Source organism: Phaenicophaeus curvirostris, chromosome 1 (assembly GCF_032191515.1).
Source record: "Phaenicophaeus curvirostris isolate KB17595 chromosome 1, BPBGC_Pcur_1.0, whole genome shotgun sequence".
Classification (NCBI taxonomy): domain Eukaryota; kingdom Metazoa; phylum Chordata; class Aves; order Cuculiformes; family Cuculidae; genus Phaenicophaeus; species Phaenicophaeus curvirostris.
In genome coordinates, this window is record NC_091392.1 from 34106654 (window position 1) to 34124943 (window position 18290).

At 36.0% G+C, this 18290-nt stretch overlaps 1 protein-coding gene across 7 annotated transcripts in view; it reads right to left on the bottom strand.

The window, feature by feature from the left end:
• Positions 1-5343: 5343 nt before the first annotated feature.
• Positions 5344-18290, bottom strand: part of TAFA2 (TAFA chemokine like family member 2) — a 192510-nt gene continuing 179563 nt past the window's right edge. For 2 of the 7 annotated variants that reach the window (XM_069852262.1, XM_069852270.1), the window contains exons 5-8: positions 15434-15635; positions 14733-14856; positions 13281-13528; positions 5344-6065 (exon numbers count right to left, since the gene is read on the bottom strand). In XM_069852262.1, coding sequence (XP_069708363.1) covers positions 15549-15635 — 87 coding nt within the window. In that variant the 3' untranslated portion in view covers positions 5344-6065; positions 13281-13528; positions 14733-14856; positions 15434-15548. Of the gene's footprint in view, positions 6066-13280; positions 13529-13776; positions 13889-14732; positions 14857-15433; positions 15636-18290 lie in introns of all 7 variants that reach the window. The other 5 variants (XM_069852277.1, XM_069852294.1, XM_069852286.1 and 2 more) reach the window with 5 other exon arrangements.

The window sequence follows — 18290 nt, forward strand, 5'->3', positions numbered from 1 at the left end:
AAAAAATAATATAGGAAATACAGAGTTGACCTCAAATTGGCAGCAAAATTCCCACTAGTATCCCTAAAGCCAGGCTTTATTCCATCATCTATAAGCGTCTTTGAATGTGCTGAGATAACAGCTCCATAAACACCAATTTCCTTATGAAGTGGGAAGAAAGAGTTTGAACTGACTCCACTAAGTTTGCCTGTGCACAAAGGTCTTTTATAATATAAATTTAAATACACAATCTGTTTTACAATGTTTTCCATCATCTCCCCTCTCCATATGCTCTCCCACTAGGAATCTAATGAGATCTACATATGAGGGATGACAAGGGAATATGCCTGAGAAATAATTCCAGCAATTGCGGCATATGGAGGCTTTGTTTTTGAGTCGCTTTTGCCATGAACATTAGGCAGAGCATCTGGGACCAAATTCTGTCTACCTGCCCATGGACATTAGCAAAATCATCATCTTCCATTTGTAAATTCTGCTGAGGTAATCTGCCATACAGAGAGGACCATTTCATCAGCTTTATGATCAGAGAGCATATTGAAACACAGACCATTTATAGTTAGGAAAAAATGCTTCTATTCAGACAGAATAGTTTAAGCTGGAAACCATTTTGAGAGAAAATTATAGAGATACATCATCTCTCTCTTTCTCTTCTCTCCAAGAAGGACTACAAAGAGTCTGTGTTCAGTTTCAGGCCACTATTTATTAAAAGACTTTTCTCACCACTACTGAAGTTTCGTAAGAACTGACTAGATCCAAGGTAAAAAGAAAATGATCAAAGAAAAGTAAAAAGAGCAACAACAAAAAAAGAACCAAACTCTAAATCAGTAATAGGAAGGATTACATTCTCTACCTCCAAATATTGGCAAGGCATCCAGAATTAATAAAAAAATAGGGAAATACACTAAAAAATACTCCTTTATATGGAGATGTAGAGAATAAAACAACTAGTGTACATTTTGCAAGTTCTGGATATCAGATCTAAATACTAAGACATAAGACTGGAGAATTCAAGTAGAGTTTTTGTCATGACAATAAGGAGAAAAGAAATCAAGAGATTCAACCAATATGCTAATATGGGGTAAACTTGCAACTCCACTTAGTAATCATATTCAAGAAAAATGTCTCAGCAATGCAAGTAACATCAGTATTTTTACATGCTGTTTTCCCAGCTGTGCAGTTGAAGCAGTGAAGGCAAAGCCATAAAATACCAAAATACAGGGTCTTTAGGTTACCTCAGCATTATAGATAAAAAAAAGAATGGCCTTGCTGTTGTAGAGGATCTAAGAAGACTTTTATAGTTATTAATATAAACATAGTTTAAAGAGTTGATGTAGAACTTCTACATTTAGGGTAAAATATGGGCAATAATATTTTTATTACATGAACTATTTCTTGAACTTAGTTGGGAAATAAACTCATTTTCAGGACTGAAAAAAAGATATATTTCAAGTGTCCCAGTCGTGGCTAATATTGATGTGATTAGTGATATTTAACAAAGAAAATCTATTATCAAGGATTTTTTTCTTCCCATTGTCACACAGAATTAGCTGTGTAGTAGCAGGGAGGGATGGAAAATAGAGAAAAGGTTCTTTAACCATCAGCCTGAATAAGGACAGGCATGTGAGCTGTAATGAACTTGCTCATTTAGAATTTTCTGAGCAAAATTCTGAACAGTCTGAACTGCAGCTGAAGACCTTATCCAAACTCCAATGACATCACCGAGGCTCCTTGCCATTTCTGCAGTTTGGCTTTGGAGCAAATCCCAGTGACACACAAGACAGGCCTTTCACTGCTCCACAGAACAGGCTCAAGAACCTGCTGTCACCATGACACCCCAGCTTCAAGATGCTGACTGTATTCCAGTGCTCCCATGCAGGATGTACATCCTCAGAACCTACATCTCTGGTGAGTAACTCACATTACAATGGTTTTGCCTAGCCTGGCATCCCAATAACAGTAGTCTAAGGAAGAAGAACAGTAATTCCCTTATGCAATAGTTTCCAGCTGTCATTGTCAGTGGTTCTCCTGCCAGATGGTCTTAAGCTAGTTTTGGATTAAGAGATGCTGGCGACAGTTGTCATCACCTGTCAAAACAAAGTTGTGGGAAATTCAGCCTTTTCATATACCACCTCTTGTAGTCATTGCATAAGCAGTGCAGATGAACACAGCAGATGCAAACCAAACAGCCATGGAAGACATTTATGCTAAACTATTTACAATGACTGACTAAAGGGATATCAGAAAGTTGCATAACCCCTTACAGAAAGAAGATCAAAGATGAAATTTGGAAATGTTCTCTCATTCTGTAAAAGAATAAACAGAAAACTTTCTCAGGATACAAACTGCAATATAAACACTAACACGTGATTACATAATTCTTATTATTCGATTTAATACCACTGAAACTTTGAGAAATCATTTAATGACATCAGACTGTTTCAGATGCAACATGTTTAACACAGTAACTGTTGGCAAAAGGAAACTAGAGAATAAGGCAACACTTCTATTACAAATCAAAACTGTTCTCCTTTTCCTTGCCAATGTCTTGGTTAACGACAGATGTGTAAACTTCGAGGCATGAAGGAGGAGGCAGTAAATCAACAGAAAAGGATGCCAATCACGTCTTTCTGTTGTGTTGTAGCAGACATCCATGCATTACCTGGATAGCTATACAAACCAGCATTGCGTAATCCTAACAAAAAAAAAAAAAACTCTGCACATGTTTTTATGAAACTTAACAAAATAATATGTTTTATAGTAGATTTTTGTTTCAAAACTAATCTAACTGATGCATTCTGTCTCCAGTTTTGAAGCATATAGATTATACATTAAACAGAGTTGCATTGGCTTGGTGAAATACTGAAACATGACATTAGTTATGTTTTTTAGCAGAGCTGGAGAAGCCAAGTTTTAAAAGATACAGGATAGATAGAAAGATTTAAAGGATACATGATACTAGATGGACCAATAAGCAAGATACAAGCAAGATATTTCACTTAAAACAAGGGGTTTAAGTTTTATGTTAGATTTGTCAGATCTGATTTGGAAGTTCTTTTTCCTTAAGACTCATATCAGGATTTCCTTTTTGTTTTGCTTAACTGATCAAATATATTTAATTTTGAAAGGTTTGAGCATAACAGTGAGTTCTCTTTCCCTGATGATGCACTGCCACATGGAACTGCAGACTAGGACCTCATATACTCCTGCAGCTCAGAGTTCTTGATGATTACTGAATCCAAAAGGCAACATGTATTTCCCTCTTATCATAGTGCTTGATCATCACTGGGAAATGCTACAGAAGAAATACAGAGTAATTGAAGCAGGATTCATCTTCACATGCCTAAAACATGAATGCCTACAGCTTACCTAGTCAGCTGTACTTCATTTTCAAATACCACTATGGACAGCTGAACTACGGTTCCCAGCTTGCTTTGAGATGCACAAGCAGAGCTCACGGTTGTACTGGCAATTTTGGGTTTGGGTTTTTTTTTTCCTTTAAACATTTCAACAAATTAACTTGAGATGTTATATTTTCAGGAATTTCTGCTATGTTCTGTTGCTACTAAAAAGGTCTAAATCAGAATTTTTCAGGATTCCTATTGTGTAATAAAAAACAGCCAAGCAACATTTTTGTTCAATCTGGCCTGAAAACATCAGGATACCCACCAGAATTTCCTATGGCAATGCTAGAACAGTTGTGCTAGATATCAACTTATCATCTGCGTTTTGTGAAGGACCGTTCAAAGTGGTAGGAGCTATTCTCAGCTCTACTGAAGAAATGCAATATTAATATAACTCTTGAGATTCTTATTCACTGAAAAAATACTTTGTTCCATGGGTAAACAGAATACATCTCCAAAGTGCACACCCACACAGGGAACTCTATTTTATATTACAATTTTATTCACTTGTTATGAATATTGACAACATTAATCTACCGCAGATAATCTATTCAGTATATTTGAAAATCCATTTATTTTCACTTATTGATATGCATGTGTTACACTTGTAATATAATACAGTATCTTCAATATTGATTTAAGAACAAAGAAAATAAATACTGAGAAGCATGATGTAGATTTTTGACCAAAGAGAGACCGTATTCAGATCTTGCAAAACAGCACATCTAGATTTTGCACTGTCCCTGACAATCACTTTAAGATGTTACCTTCTGTCCTGCACCTGTTAGTACAAATCCATACAATATTAATCCACCCTAAAATACTGAGATACCTAGTGGCTGCTACAAAAAGTTTATCCTAATTAAATTTTAATCAGAAAATAATATCTTTCCCTGCCAACATTTTTTATTATTTCTCAGCAGAATGATAGAACATACTTCTGAATTTTATTCCCAACAGTCATCTATTTTATTTAAGCTCTCCTGTGCAATAACACAGCAGAGGTAATGAAATGATTTTGGAACAGCAGGGGCTACTCTGACAGGCAGAGCACTCCAGGGTGTTCATCCATCACGGAACTTAATATATAACTACCTAGCCATGTCAATGGCTTGTAATGATAAAATCATTTCCCTCTTTTTCTGGGAGTTTGGTAACCTCACAGGACTTTTAAATAAGCTTGCCCCTATATAATTTTGACTACAATTAAGTGTGTGTGGTTTTCCTTTCAAAGCACCAAGGCATATAGACAGAACTCCCTCACTCTCTCCAGTCAGCATGCTTAGCAGTGTTACTAAAAGGAATTGCCAGATTTCTGTTGCATCAATATTACAGATGGTACAATATACATTAAATGGAGTATAAAATTATACATTCTGTAATAACTTAGAAAAAAGCTCATAGATGCTTAAGGCCTTTAAATATTGAGGATTTTTTTTGTGTAACAGCACATCATAAAGTTCAAAAATTGATACTGAAACAAAAAGTAAAAAAAGTAAACGTGATTTTGGCAAGGATTACATCTGAATTGGATGACTGTAAGCAAGCAAAATACCCACAAACTGTAAAACTGGGAGGGCACTAGGACTTTTTTCCTTTACAGCAAACAGACTGAGCAGACATCTACATAAGCATCCAACAGTACTTAGGTTCAAGCAAGAGATTTTATTTTTTAATAAAAAGACAAAAATTCTGAATGATTACTATCCAATTTCATAATTGCAAAACTCATTTACATCCCTGCCTACCTTTATAAAAAGGGATGAAATACTGTCATTGAGTGCTTACCATAAACGTCAATGTATTAAAGGTTGGGAAAGTAAAGTACATACCAGGAACACCCATCTCCTTCAAACTAAATGGAAATATTTATCTTAAAGGTATAAAATGCCTTATAATGGAAGTGGTATTTGAGTTTTGACCACCATTTTTTTAACTGCCATAACTACTACTGAGCTGCAGTAGTTGGTTAGCCTTAGGGAAACATGTCAACCTGACTATACATTCTAATACGACTGATGTATTCAGATAACTATTACTTGTCAACAATAATTATTAACAATGGATATATATTTCCATTCCTATAACAAAAGCAACTTCAAGATGTTGAAATATGTACCTTTGAGAGCTCCAAGATTAGAATACAAATGAAAATGTCTGAAACTGCGCCATGCCAGAGGACAATTTCTGCAACAAAAAAATAATTAAAGCAGTATGCAGTCCCACCAGCAATCTGAATGGTGGACTAAGGGTCATTTCAGAGAGAAGAAACCAATACATTTTGGAGGTTGACTTCATCAAGATGAAAAGCCACCGCTCTGGAATGGAGAATCCGAAAGATTGCTGCTTGTCTGCACCTTTTGAATATCAACTCTTGTGATTACAGCTGCAAATTCCTCAGCAAGTGCAATTTTACAAGTGTACACAGTTCAATCAGTTGAAATCTTTGCGACAGAGAAGTTCAAAATAACTTTCCAGTTTTGATCTCAAGGCTGTTGCTGATTACAAGTCAGGTTCTCATCGGAACAATTGGTTCTGAAGGATACACCCCAGCAATATAAAATTTCACTTCAAGGATTGCCTGGAGGAATGAAATTCCTATGGGTTGTATTTAATGTTATCAGCCTCAAGACTGACTTGATTTATCTTTAGCTATCGGGTTACCTGTAAAGGAAAAGAAAATCAGAAAATCAAAACTGTACATAGAGAATCTACTTCCGAAGTAGAGACTGAGATTGAAGTATAAGATCTCTGTCTGGAAAAACTCTTTCTATTGTTTTTAAATAAGTGAATAATTCTCAATGGTAATATGTGGGATTTCTCCCCAGCTTAAATTGTGTGTTCATTTCTGGAATTGGACCTGACAAGGAGAAATTTAAAAGTGACCATGCTTAAAAATATAATAAAAAATCTGAAGGTCACAAATTACCAACCCACAAGTGTCAAAAGCATTTGTTTCAAGGAGAAATTCTATATTTTGTTCATCCTTTTCAATGTTAGAACTTCTGCATAGAAATAACTGTCCTTTTACAGTGTTAGCCACTGAGTATAATGGTGACTGATACAGGAGATGTACTCTGTTCTTTGTGTGCTTTTTTAAAATGCAATGTCCTGTTAAGGGCTAAATGCATTTTAGCAAGCAATGACCACTTTTTGTAGAAACAGAACAAAAATTGTGCATACATAAACAAGAGATATATGGATCCTGTTATCCACGAAGTATAAAATAACTACCAAGAAGTTCACTTAAGAATGGTTTCTCCCAACCTAACATGAAACAAGAGTGGAACAAAAGGATCACAGAGAAAGAGTAGGAGACAAAGCATTTCACAGCAATTGGACTTTCCCTGTGACTGATTTGGGTTTTTGACATTGAAAGAAAAATAAATATATATCATATCAAAGAAACTTGACTTTGAGGAATATTTCTGCTGTGTCAGTGGATACAATTAATGATCATATAACATTTTAACATCAAATTGTGTCAGAGAACAACAACCCAACTCTTGAGGACAACCCATTGGAACGGTCACAATGATGCATTATCGTAACAATGGGCGTATACTTTTCATTTTGATCACAGAGAGAAGGGTCATGCTCCTTAATGACGAAACATTCTTTTGCCCTCAGCAAAACTGTTTGCATACAGCTCTTGTCAGCTTTGCAGAGCATGAACGTAAAGCAGAATATTAAAAGGACTATTCAAGGAATTCATTCCTTCAGTTTGCCTTCTCCATCAAGTTGCTTCGAGGAACTGCACTTAAGAAGGCAATAATAAGATTGTGCTTTGTGATTTTTATGATACATGAGTTTATTTATTACACTGATCTTATTTTGTTTGTTCTTGCTGTTGGAAAAAGCCTCATGTGGCCCCTTCTATAATGGAATATTGCCTGAAAAAATAATGAAGAATTAATTTAAAAGTCAGGCAACAAATTTCTGTGCCCTGCACCAAAGCTCAAAAGGCTGATAAAGCATCTTATTTTTATTTATTTTTGTTTTATTGTAACAAGCTGGAATTCCAGTCATGGACCCACGTGCCACTGAGCTACATAATGTGAAATATACATCTTATCCAGTCTGCAGGTGGATTTTTATAAGTTTCACTTGAGAATGGATAGATGGATAGATATAAATATAAAAATTGAAAAATATCACCAATATCACCCTGTGGTGAATCAACTGATTCAAAGCACAATGAAAACAGATCAGGGCAGGTGTTGACTCCCTAAGTGGTCATGTAGGTGCAGTGTCAAATCTTCTTACTTTTCTGAATAACAGACTAGACCAAAACCAAAGCCTAATTAGAGGATGGTTTCCTCGGCAGAACAACTGATCAGCCACAGCGACTGGAACTCAGCTGAATTCTCTCTTCTGCCTAGATAACTACAGAGTAGAAAGAGTGCTAGTTGACTTTTGAGAGACCAAGTTGACCATGACCAAGCAATGTGCCCTTGCCACAAAGAAGACCAATGGTACCCTGGGCCACATGAGGCAAAGTATTGTAAGGAGACCGAGGGAGGTGGTCCTTCAGCTCTGCTCAGTACTGGTGAGGCCACACTTGCAGGAGTATGTACAGTTTGGTGTTCCCCAGTACAAGACAGATAGAGAGTTTAGTAAAGGGTCACTAAGGCAAATAAGGTATTGGAGCATTTTCATATGAGAAAAGACTGAGAGATCTGGGATTGTGCAGCCTGCAGAAAAGGAGATTCAAGGGGATCTTATCAACGTCTACAAATACCTGAAGAGAGGATGAAAACAAGATGGAGCCAGGCTTTTTTTCAAGTGACAAGGCAAGAGGCAATGGGCACAGACTGAAATACAGGAGGTTCCCTCTCAGAAAACACTTTTTTACTGTGAGGGTGACTGAGCACCAGCACAGGTTGCCCAGGGAGGTTTTGGAGCCTTCATCCTTGAAGATATTCAAAAGCCACCTCGTCCTGGGCAAGCAGCTCCAGGTGGCTCTTCTTGAGCAGGGGGGGGTTGGACTTCCAGAGGTCCCTTGCAACCTTCACCATTCTGTGATTTATTATTTCTGTTACAACCAGCTCTGCCAATGCATTGACTAAGGTGATAAAGTGCAGCGAGCAAAAAGAGTGTTTTCACATGCACATAACTGCTCAGTTACATGGCTGTTTGGAAGTGTAAATGTATTCTCTTCATTCGTGAAGAAACTCAGTAAAAGCATAATCTGCAGGCCCACCTTCTTCCCCCAGATAACTCTCTAACTGTGTGGTGAAAATATCCTTGTAAAAGCAAAAGACACCGTTACGGAGACCAAGTAGATGATATAAAGAAGAAAAAAAACAGGTAGCCATTTAAATCTCTGCTCTGTAACAGGTGGCTAATCATGTACAAAGGTTATTTTGTTTGTACAGACTGCACAGGAAGTCAAGCAGAATGTTCCTAGTTTTTACAATTACATGATTGGAGTTTTTAACTGCTTTCCCTTGGCAGAATGTTTAATATTCCGTCTGCTCTCTTTTTATTTATTTTCTTTTATTTTTTTTTCCTGTTAACTCCCAGGTCACACAATGCTACTCTGAGTAACTTGCATAGCGGTCTGTATGTGCCTCTTTGTAAAAGTTAAGACTTCTTATGTGCAAGCACAGACCAGGCATTAAAATTAATGGAAGTTTTATATCCATACACATTAGGTGGAGAACAGACCTCTTGGATGCTAAAGGCAGGTTAATAAAGAAGCAGTGAAATTTTAGCTAATATCTAGTGATGGCATTCCAGAAAAGCTTTATTTTGCATACAGTAAAAGCTATTTGGTTTGAGTGGCTGGGAAGCAAGGTATTATGCCAAAGGTCTTTCTAGGGAAAAGAGGGATTGATAGCAGTATGTGTCTGATCTTTAAAATCCTAAGAGAATGGTATCACAATGAATGGGTGTAAATGAAGTCTAATCAATTTTTCAGTTAATAATATGTATGGAAAATGAGCTTTGCTGCTGTTTAGCAATACAAATGGAAAAAGGGCATAAAAACTTTAGCATCCAAGATGTTGATTTGAATTTATTTGTTCATTCTTGGAACATAATTACTTCCTTTATGCTAATATATTTTTTCACATGGTTGTTATATCATAAATACAATGCATTAGACTCTCTTCACTTTCTTGTACTAAATGTGTAATTAAAGTATAATTACTCTGCATTTGTAGACTTTTTAATTTAAATTAGTGAGTGCCTGCTGTAAATTGCCTGTAATTGTGTGTGAACTCACTTGTTTTATTTTAAAGCAACAATCTACAATTAAATGCAACTGAAGTTTTCCACATTTCTTCTGCTCACTAAATGTTCAAAACAGATTCAGTCTTTGGGTGGAATATTTTTGCCACAGTAACCCAGAATGGACCAGAGATGAAAAGACCTCAAAGGCAGCACATTAGAAAAGCTACCAGCTCAAGAGGTTTTCTGGACAGCCTCCATCCCAGTGCTGCTGACAGTGGGTGAAAATATTCTCACTTGTGAAATCCCCACAGGTGATGAATGTAGTAGATAATATCATCCATTCCATAAAAACAAATTCCCAATGAAAATCCAGCCTAATACTTTCACTCAAGACTTCCTTCTGCCTTAGCAGAGGAAGGGAGGAAAATTCAGACTAGAGGAGGTAACAAATGGCTGAGTGAGTATTCTCTAAATAGTAAAGCCTTTTAGTTTCATGCACCTAAGCACCAAAGTTACAGGATCACAATAGGGTATAATACAAATCTGTTTCTTCGGATAAACAAATATATCACTAACTAACTAAGCAATAGTTAATAGATACAAATGAGGCACATAAGTAATTATTATTTAATAATAGTAGTAGAAGACAGATAACCATACACCATATATTGAAAGCAGTGTCTGCCAGACCATTTTGTAGCACAACTTATACATTACTAATTTTTTTGACTGCCAGCAAACCATACACAACATCTATATTAAAAACAGATTGGAGTTCACAGAGTCAAGCACTTGAAAGCTAGTAACTTGCCATTCTATGGCTGCCCTTGCATCTCTAATTCTATCTCTTTTCCATCTTGCTCAGCAAACAACAGGATTTAGAGGGGGAGGAGTGCTGGAGGGAAGCCTGTTATAATGTCGTCAGAACTATGTATTGATGCAAATGCAGAAAGGAGCCTTTTAAGCCTGTGCTTCTTCCCTCTATGGATGATTCAACAATATGATGGATCGTCTGTTCCAGGGTTTTGCCAAAGAATATAAATAAACACAAGAAAGAAAAAAAAATAATACTAGTGTTATTCTTTCTAATTAGAACTCTTCCATTAACTATATAGGATTGTGTGTGTGGTCATTGCCTGAGTGCCATCTGAGCATATTCAAGAATCATCAAGCTTTTTTTTCTCACTGAGATACGTAAGACAGAAAAAGGAATTTAGTTTTTTTAATGCAATTAATTGCTCACTCGGAGCTAAGTGGAATTTCATGAGACAAAGAAAAAACATTTCAGCACCTGTAGCATTCTACCGTAAAATTTTAAAAGCCTGTGGGAAACAGAAATGGTGTGGGGGTTTCTTTAAAAAACAAAAAGGTTCTCATAAATATATTTAATGAACAACATCAGATAAAATAAATGCAGAGAATGCCATAAGAATCACTAAAAAAATACTTGAAAAAAGAGGCCTAAAAAATGTCTGCAAGAAATGACTAGCTATGGATTGTCCTCTGAGACATGGTGATGACAGAGATCTCATACCAAGATGGCCCTTAACTGTATGCAGTACATTTTCATCCCTATATTGTTCTTATTTTTATATTCTTTCTTATACCGTATGTAAATAGACAACCAAAAAATTAATAAAACAGGGTCAATAAAGTGATTCTTTAGCAAAACTTTCCCAATAAGGAATGGACTTGAAGAAGGCTATATGACTCTCATTTTTCCATGACTTAATTAACTTGGTTTTGGTAGAAAAAGCCTAATAAGAATATTACAATGCAGAAACAGTAGGTCCCATACAACGAGAAACAAATACCTGCCAATGTATTTGGTCCTCTTATGCCCTCTACAAATGAGGTTGAGCTTGGAAACAAATCTTTTGAACAGATGGAAGTGCAGTATTTCGTGGAACTTCAAAATCCATACAATGTGTTTGTCATGCACCACTCATACACAGCTTATGAAAGCAAATGACAGTTTGGACTGCCACTTTTGCATGTTTATTCACTGAAAGAGTTCAACTTGTAAGTTTGGAAGGTTCTTCTCACCTAATACTACTACCATGTGCCAGTGATACTTGAAAGTACTTTGCAAATGTTAACAAAGGACAGGCTCACAATTTCCTCACAGTCTGAGAATCCTGTAACTTATTTTTTGAAGAAGTGGGAAAGACAGGCAAAAATAGCTGTTAAGTTCCTTTTAGCAATAGGGCACCCATATGCATATGCACTTAACAGTAGATAGGTGTGGATTTAGGAGTTTATGGTAGATAACTAAGTTTCTGGGGGCATAGGGAACCATTGCAAAAGTCTGAGAAATGTTAAGGTGATTCAACCATATTTCAAGGGTATGTTTGATAAAGTAACTGCAGCAGAGAACTGTCAATTAGGAAAGACACTCTTATTTCAGTATCACAGACCACTATTTGACTCGGGCTAATGACAAGAGGCAAATTTGAGTGATTTGTTTTGAAAATTTGAGCAGTTTGGAAAACAGATATTTCATGACTACTATTCATTTAACTTCAGGGACAGTTACATATGGATAGACACTTTTTCAAGTCTTCCCATATTTCATTCCTGCTAATACAACTTTGATCCTACATAACTTTTGATATCAAGACTTAAGAGCTTTAAATTTTTCCCTTAACTTTCTTTTACGCACTGCAGTGTGAAAAGTGTTAGTCTAAACATGTTCCTAAGCCTGTAATGGAGCAATTTAGAATTCTAGATCCTCAGGACTGTCCTTCGGCAAACATCTCTAGCTCATTTTATTAATTAAACAGAACATTTCCCAGTACACTTCAATGGCTCAAAAGTTTTCAATGACTTTTATGACCACTAGACCCTAAAGATTTTAATTCTTCCATACTTTTATTGCACTGTGACTAGTAAGAACTGCATTTGTGATAATTCTTGTGCTTAGGAACTTCATTAGAAAGAGATAAACATGTTCAAAACTCATTTGACACAACATCATTTCAAGTATAATTCTGTATTTTATGTTTTCCTCCTGCTCTTTAATGATTTCAACAGGAGATTCTTGGTGTTAAAGTGAAAACATAGACAATCAGTATTAAAAATTGTAATTAAAACTAAAAGGCTTTGGAAACCTTTCACCTGTAAATTGAACTTTCCACTTGCTCCAAGTAACTTAAATTAATGGAAAGATGAGTAAACGAAAAATACTTCAAAGTATAGCATACATTCCCGAAAATGGCAGAGTTGTTCATCTTAACCACAGTTTTAACATTAAACAGACAATATCTAGCACATCTTAGGCATACAGTGAAAATACCTCTGTTCGATCTTTTCCTGAACTTTAAGTAATCCAATATGGGATGTTGACCTTTCAACTACAAAGCAATATCTAACTGAAAGTACCAGTTGCACTTCCTTTCTAAGTACTGATTCTCCAGAGCATCTGTTGGTTTCCCCATGACAGTGAGTAACTTAAGTTCATCAACTGGGTCTACGTTTGAAAGGACAGTGAGTGAAGAAAGACATTTAAAGGCTCTCACAAGCATCTGACTGACACACTGAGGCTCCTGAGAAGTGCAATGCAGAGTCTCTCCAGCCATCCTCCTGAGCTTCTGCCCAAATAAGCCATGAAGTCTGGGCATCTGCAGCAAACTAAGCAACTACAGTGAGGACTAAGATACAACAATTTCTGGCAATACTGTGTAAACCTGTATTTGTACACACCTGCTGCTCTGTGAGTAATAAACCAGGGCTGGAACACATTTTCTGGAGTGGTTTGCCTCTTTATTCCTCAACGAACGTTCTGGCCCTTCCTTAGAATCCGACCAAGACTAGGATTCATCACAACTAGTGCTCCAACGTGGAGCCAGAATACTTTGTGTGTGTGGAAAAATCAAAAATTGTCATCAGGCACAGCAGAAACCTCCTTTCTCTACTTCTCCATTCGGACTTGAGGAGTTTTACACGTTTGCCTAAGAAACAAACACATGTCAAGCACTAGACTGTTATGGAATTACTTACAGATAACAAAATTGGGGTAGTTGGAATTTTTTTTTAACTTACAAGAAAAAGTACAAAATGACAGGGAAAAACATATTTCAGAATCAGAGAAACTTCTCTTAGCAAAAAAGCATGGTCTCAAAAACACCCCCCTGCAATAAAAATAATCCCAAAGAAAATGGTTTAAACATATTCAAATTCAAATTCACTGATTACCCACCAAAGCAATAGAAACTGATAGATAACCCTCATTTTTCCAAGTACATCATCAATCTTTAACTACAATTAAACAGTAACTGAAAAGTTCTTTGAAAATAAGTCCATGGATAGACCTGTAGTACAGGAAAGAGCCATGAAGTCAGAGTACGATTCCTTCTATTATAAATGAAAGATTTGAATGTGTTCTTCCCATATATGTTTACAGTTTAAAAAAATAACCAAAAAGCCCCCAACACAAACCCTAAAGTTTAAAGTTTGAAGAATGTGAGCATTCTGAGCAGGACTCTACTTACAGTGATTTCTATGGTTAGGAAGTTGCAGGAAACACCGTAAAATAACAGACGAAACATTTCAAGACAAAGTATTCAATTCAGACAGCTAGCTACTTATCTAGGTAACTGAGGTTGTTTTGAAGCCTGCTGATAATGATTGCTTCCAAGAAGGTTTGCATAGCACCTCAAAAGATCACTTGATTTCTTTACATAATGCTTATAAAAAATACTAAGCTTTTTAACTTAAAAGTCATGCTGCAGACCATTACAAGTACATTACAAGATTAAGCTTCTCACTTCAGTAACTTGTTGCTTTAATAAAATTTCTACACATTTAAATACTATGAAACTAATTAATATGGCTTTGTATTCGTACTTCCTTGAATCTGCTGGTTTACAAAATAAACTTAGTTGATACAACTCACTGGGACATTTATCACAGTGTTTATCTGAGGAAGACATGGCAGTTATGTCAAGGCTAAATCTAATTCATCAGTCTTTCAAATGTACTCCATAACTATTCTTTTCCAAAAGGCAATGCCACTACAACACACTTAACTAAACTTTCTCAATGTTTTGGTAACTCAGCAGAGCAATTAATATAATGAAAGAATCAGTTCAACTTTACAAAAATTTTTCATTTACAGGCAACAGCTTTATATTAGAAGAAGACTTAAACATAAACCTTATTTTACTTTCTGTAACAGATAATAACTGTAGCAATTCAGACAAGGATATATCCTCTTGAGGTTTTGTGGTGATCACAACTCCATAATGGGACATAAACTCCATAGTGGTGGCATAAAAGACTGCAAGACAATTAATTAAATAAATGTAATTTTCTTCTTTTGTACATCACTTATTACATCTAGTCATCTCAAGTGGGAGATAAAAACAACCTCTTTCCTTTTTTACTGATGAGGAAACTGAAGCATAATAGAGCCATGCTACCCTTCCAACTGTGAGAAAGTAAAAGGAGAAGCAAGGATGGAAACAGACTCATTCTGTCTTTGGCTTTATCGGAACTCACTTACCTAAAGAAAAATTTACTATTGTTCATGATTGGAAAGGAATTTTTTTTACAAACAACTCCCTGTATTTAATATTCTAAATATTGAAAACAAAACCAAAAAAAAAAACCCCGACTTGTTTTAAAAGTAGGTTGAGGTTTTAAATTGCCTACTAGATATAGTGGATATTAATCTTCTAATATAAGATTTAACATCAAATTATCTCCACTGAAAAATCAGGTAGTCTAAATTCCTCACATTTGATACCTTGTTCTTCTTCAGATGTTTATGCTGTGTTATTTTTTCAGGGATTTTGAATGGAGACTAACAAGCCATTTGGCCGGGATCAAAACAGAAATGTAAATTATTTCCTTACCTGTCATTTTATCTTCACTATGAGGGTACCTGCTGCTCTGTTAGTGCAGTACTGATGTGTTTTCTGCCTTTGTCACAAGCTTCAGAGATTCCTCTGGTGATTTTTCCCCACTTGCTTACCAACTTCCAGTGCTGGCATTTTGAGGTAGTGCACTCACATTTGGCTCCAGGAATACTGCCACAGCTGAGGGAATATAAGACAACTAAAAAACACGTTAGAAAACAGCAGAGCAATATCCAGGCAGGAAAAAAATATGTTTAAAAGCAATGAATTAGTCATCAACTTGAAACACTTTGATAGTTTCCCTCTCTCTTTCCATCCATTTAAAATTTCCATGTGAAGAAAAGACTTTCCCATGCTTAGAACAATTTTAGTGAAAACAGTGGGTGCTGACAGGGTGGTGGGTACCCATTCAGAGAATATAAAATTATTTTAAAGGAATCTAATTTTAACTTTCTCCAGTATGAGTACCCATCACACTATCACTCAAATACAGACAAGAAAAAGAAAGGTGGCAGATTTGGAGGATTTCAGAAAAATTCCTGTCATCCTGCCTCAAGTCTTAATAGAATCATGGAAAAGGAAGGTTCAAGGGCTTTTCACCTAAAAGCTGTCATAGATGAACAATTAGAAGGATTTCTCACTGGCCAGGGAAAAATGCATAAGGCCTCATTCACTAAGAAGCAGACAAGGTTATTGCTGATTCCCAACTAAAAGCTGTAGTCATCTTGGTCATCAGAGAAAAAGAAAAGAGAAACTAGAACTGTCAATTTAATAAGTAAATAATAAACAGAAAACAGAGAGCATAGCCACCATCTATTCTTGTAGTTCCATGTAGATGACAAAATTTCACTGTATTTCTCTTGTATTTTTTTACACGTAATGGTCAAAAGTTCCTGTGGCAGTCTTCTAAGAAGATAGCATAGTGCTGGTATTAATTCCAAGAAATGATGGTTCTGATGCTTTCCTTGGCATTTCTCCTGAACTCATGATAAACTGATGCACGCTACTAGCATCATTCCCGAACGGATTAGAAAAGTCTTCTTGCTTGAGAATAATGGAGATTTAAAGTGAAAGTTGTAACTCCCTGTAACTCCTCTGTACTGAGGATCATCTTGTCATCTTGATACTGGTTTTGAACTTCACAGTCCACTGAAAAGATGTATTCTGTCAAAAGGAAAAATGAACTCTAGAAATTTAACTAAGAATCTGCTTTGGTATTCAATTTAATTTGTCTTACTTCAAGTACCTGGCCAGGTGTCTTCATATCTGCATCTTCCCATTACCTTCTGACAAGTATATGACCTAAGACAAAGTAAGTATGAATGCATTGTAATAGCTAATAAAAATTAGACACTGGTATTCTAAAATCTCAAGTAATGAAGGAAAGACCAAAAGGCTCTGAAGAGGCTGTTGCCTTCAAATTTCAGGAATTAAGTATCAATGATATCCTTTAAGGTCAAGAGAGAGAAAAAGGACTCTGGTTATTTCTTGAACGACTCTCCAATAAGAAATTGGCTTCTAAGTAATCAGCCTCAAATTTGCGAAGATACATTCTAGGAGAAAATCTCCACTTCCTTTTTTGTACTTTGAAAATGTTGAACAATAATTATTAACAACTGGAATTATAATGATGCCTTGAAGATAACAGATTTGCTATGCTCTTGTTTTTCCAGGTCATTCTGAAATGGTGACATGAAGTCAGACAGAAGGGTCTCAGATTTTTAAAAGAACAATTACTCTGACTTTTCAGTGCATTTGCCTGAATTGGTAACAGCACAAGCAGAGGTATAATTTTTGGGTCTTCTTTGGGCAGGGACATGTCCCAGAGCCACACAGCTTGAATTCGTAATGAAGGAACAAGCTGTTGTTCTGACGGCTGATATCAGTAAGATATTTTATGGTACTCTTGATCTTGAGAAGGCAAATTTGTTTAGATCTCTTAAAATATTCAGCTCCATTAAAATTCTCAAAACTTCTACTATTAATGAGTTTGTAGATATATGTTGGTTAGACACAAACCATTGCTTCCTTGGAGATCAAGCCAATCTTCATAAACTGGAGACACACTTACATTCACTTCTGGTTTTATCTTGCCAGTATCATTCTGCAGATCACATCATACAAATAAGTCATGCTGATTTGGGTCATTTGTAGCTTCAGCCAGAATCTCCACTTCAGAGCACTGTGACATTTCTCGCTGCAGATGCAGGAAGGAATGAATGATAGCATGTATGATAATAATGCAGTAAGGAAAGATCAAAGTCTGTTTTATAGAACATATAAAAAGTCTTTTGGAGTCTCTTCTCCATACATAGAAGTGGTGTCTCCTAAGATGAACCTGGTGTTCAGCAAGGTGGGAGAAGGAGTAAACTACAAGTTATGAAAAAGAATGAATAATTTAGAAATTCTTACGGAAATTAATTCTATGTTGGTCCTCTTCTTTTTTAATTTAGTCAATCTTCCATTTATTCTTGCCTGAAATATATTTTTTTCTTCATTTTGAACAGTTCTGTTAGGACAGGACGATCTTCGTTATTGTTATGGAGAATAAGTAAGATTTACAACCATGCTCTCTGCAAGGGAATAATATCTGAGAAATCTTATTTCAGCTGGTTTGAGAGTTGTTCACTCCTCCAATGGTGACTGTGCACACTTCTTTGTATGACTGACCTTATTCGCTTGATATTGATTATTGTCCATTTCCTTCCACCCTTACTAGAAAGCAGAAAAGCAGAGCTGCAACAAGGCAGTACTTCTGAGGTTTTCTATAAACAGTCCTAATGAACAAGGAAATACATCAAGAAAACAATGGTATTTTGGAGAATTGAAAGTAATACAGTTGGGACAGTTGGGG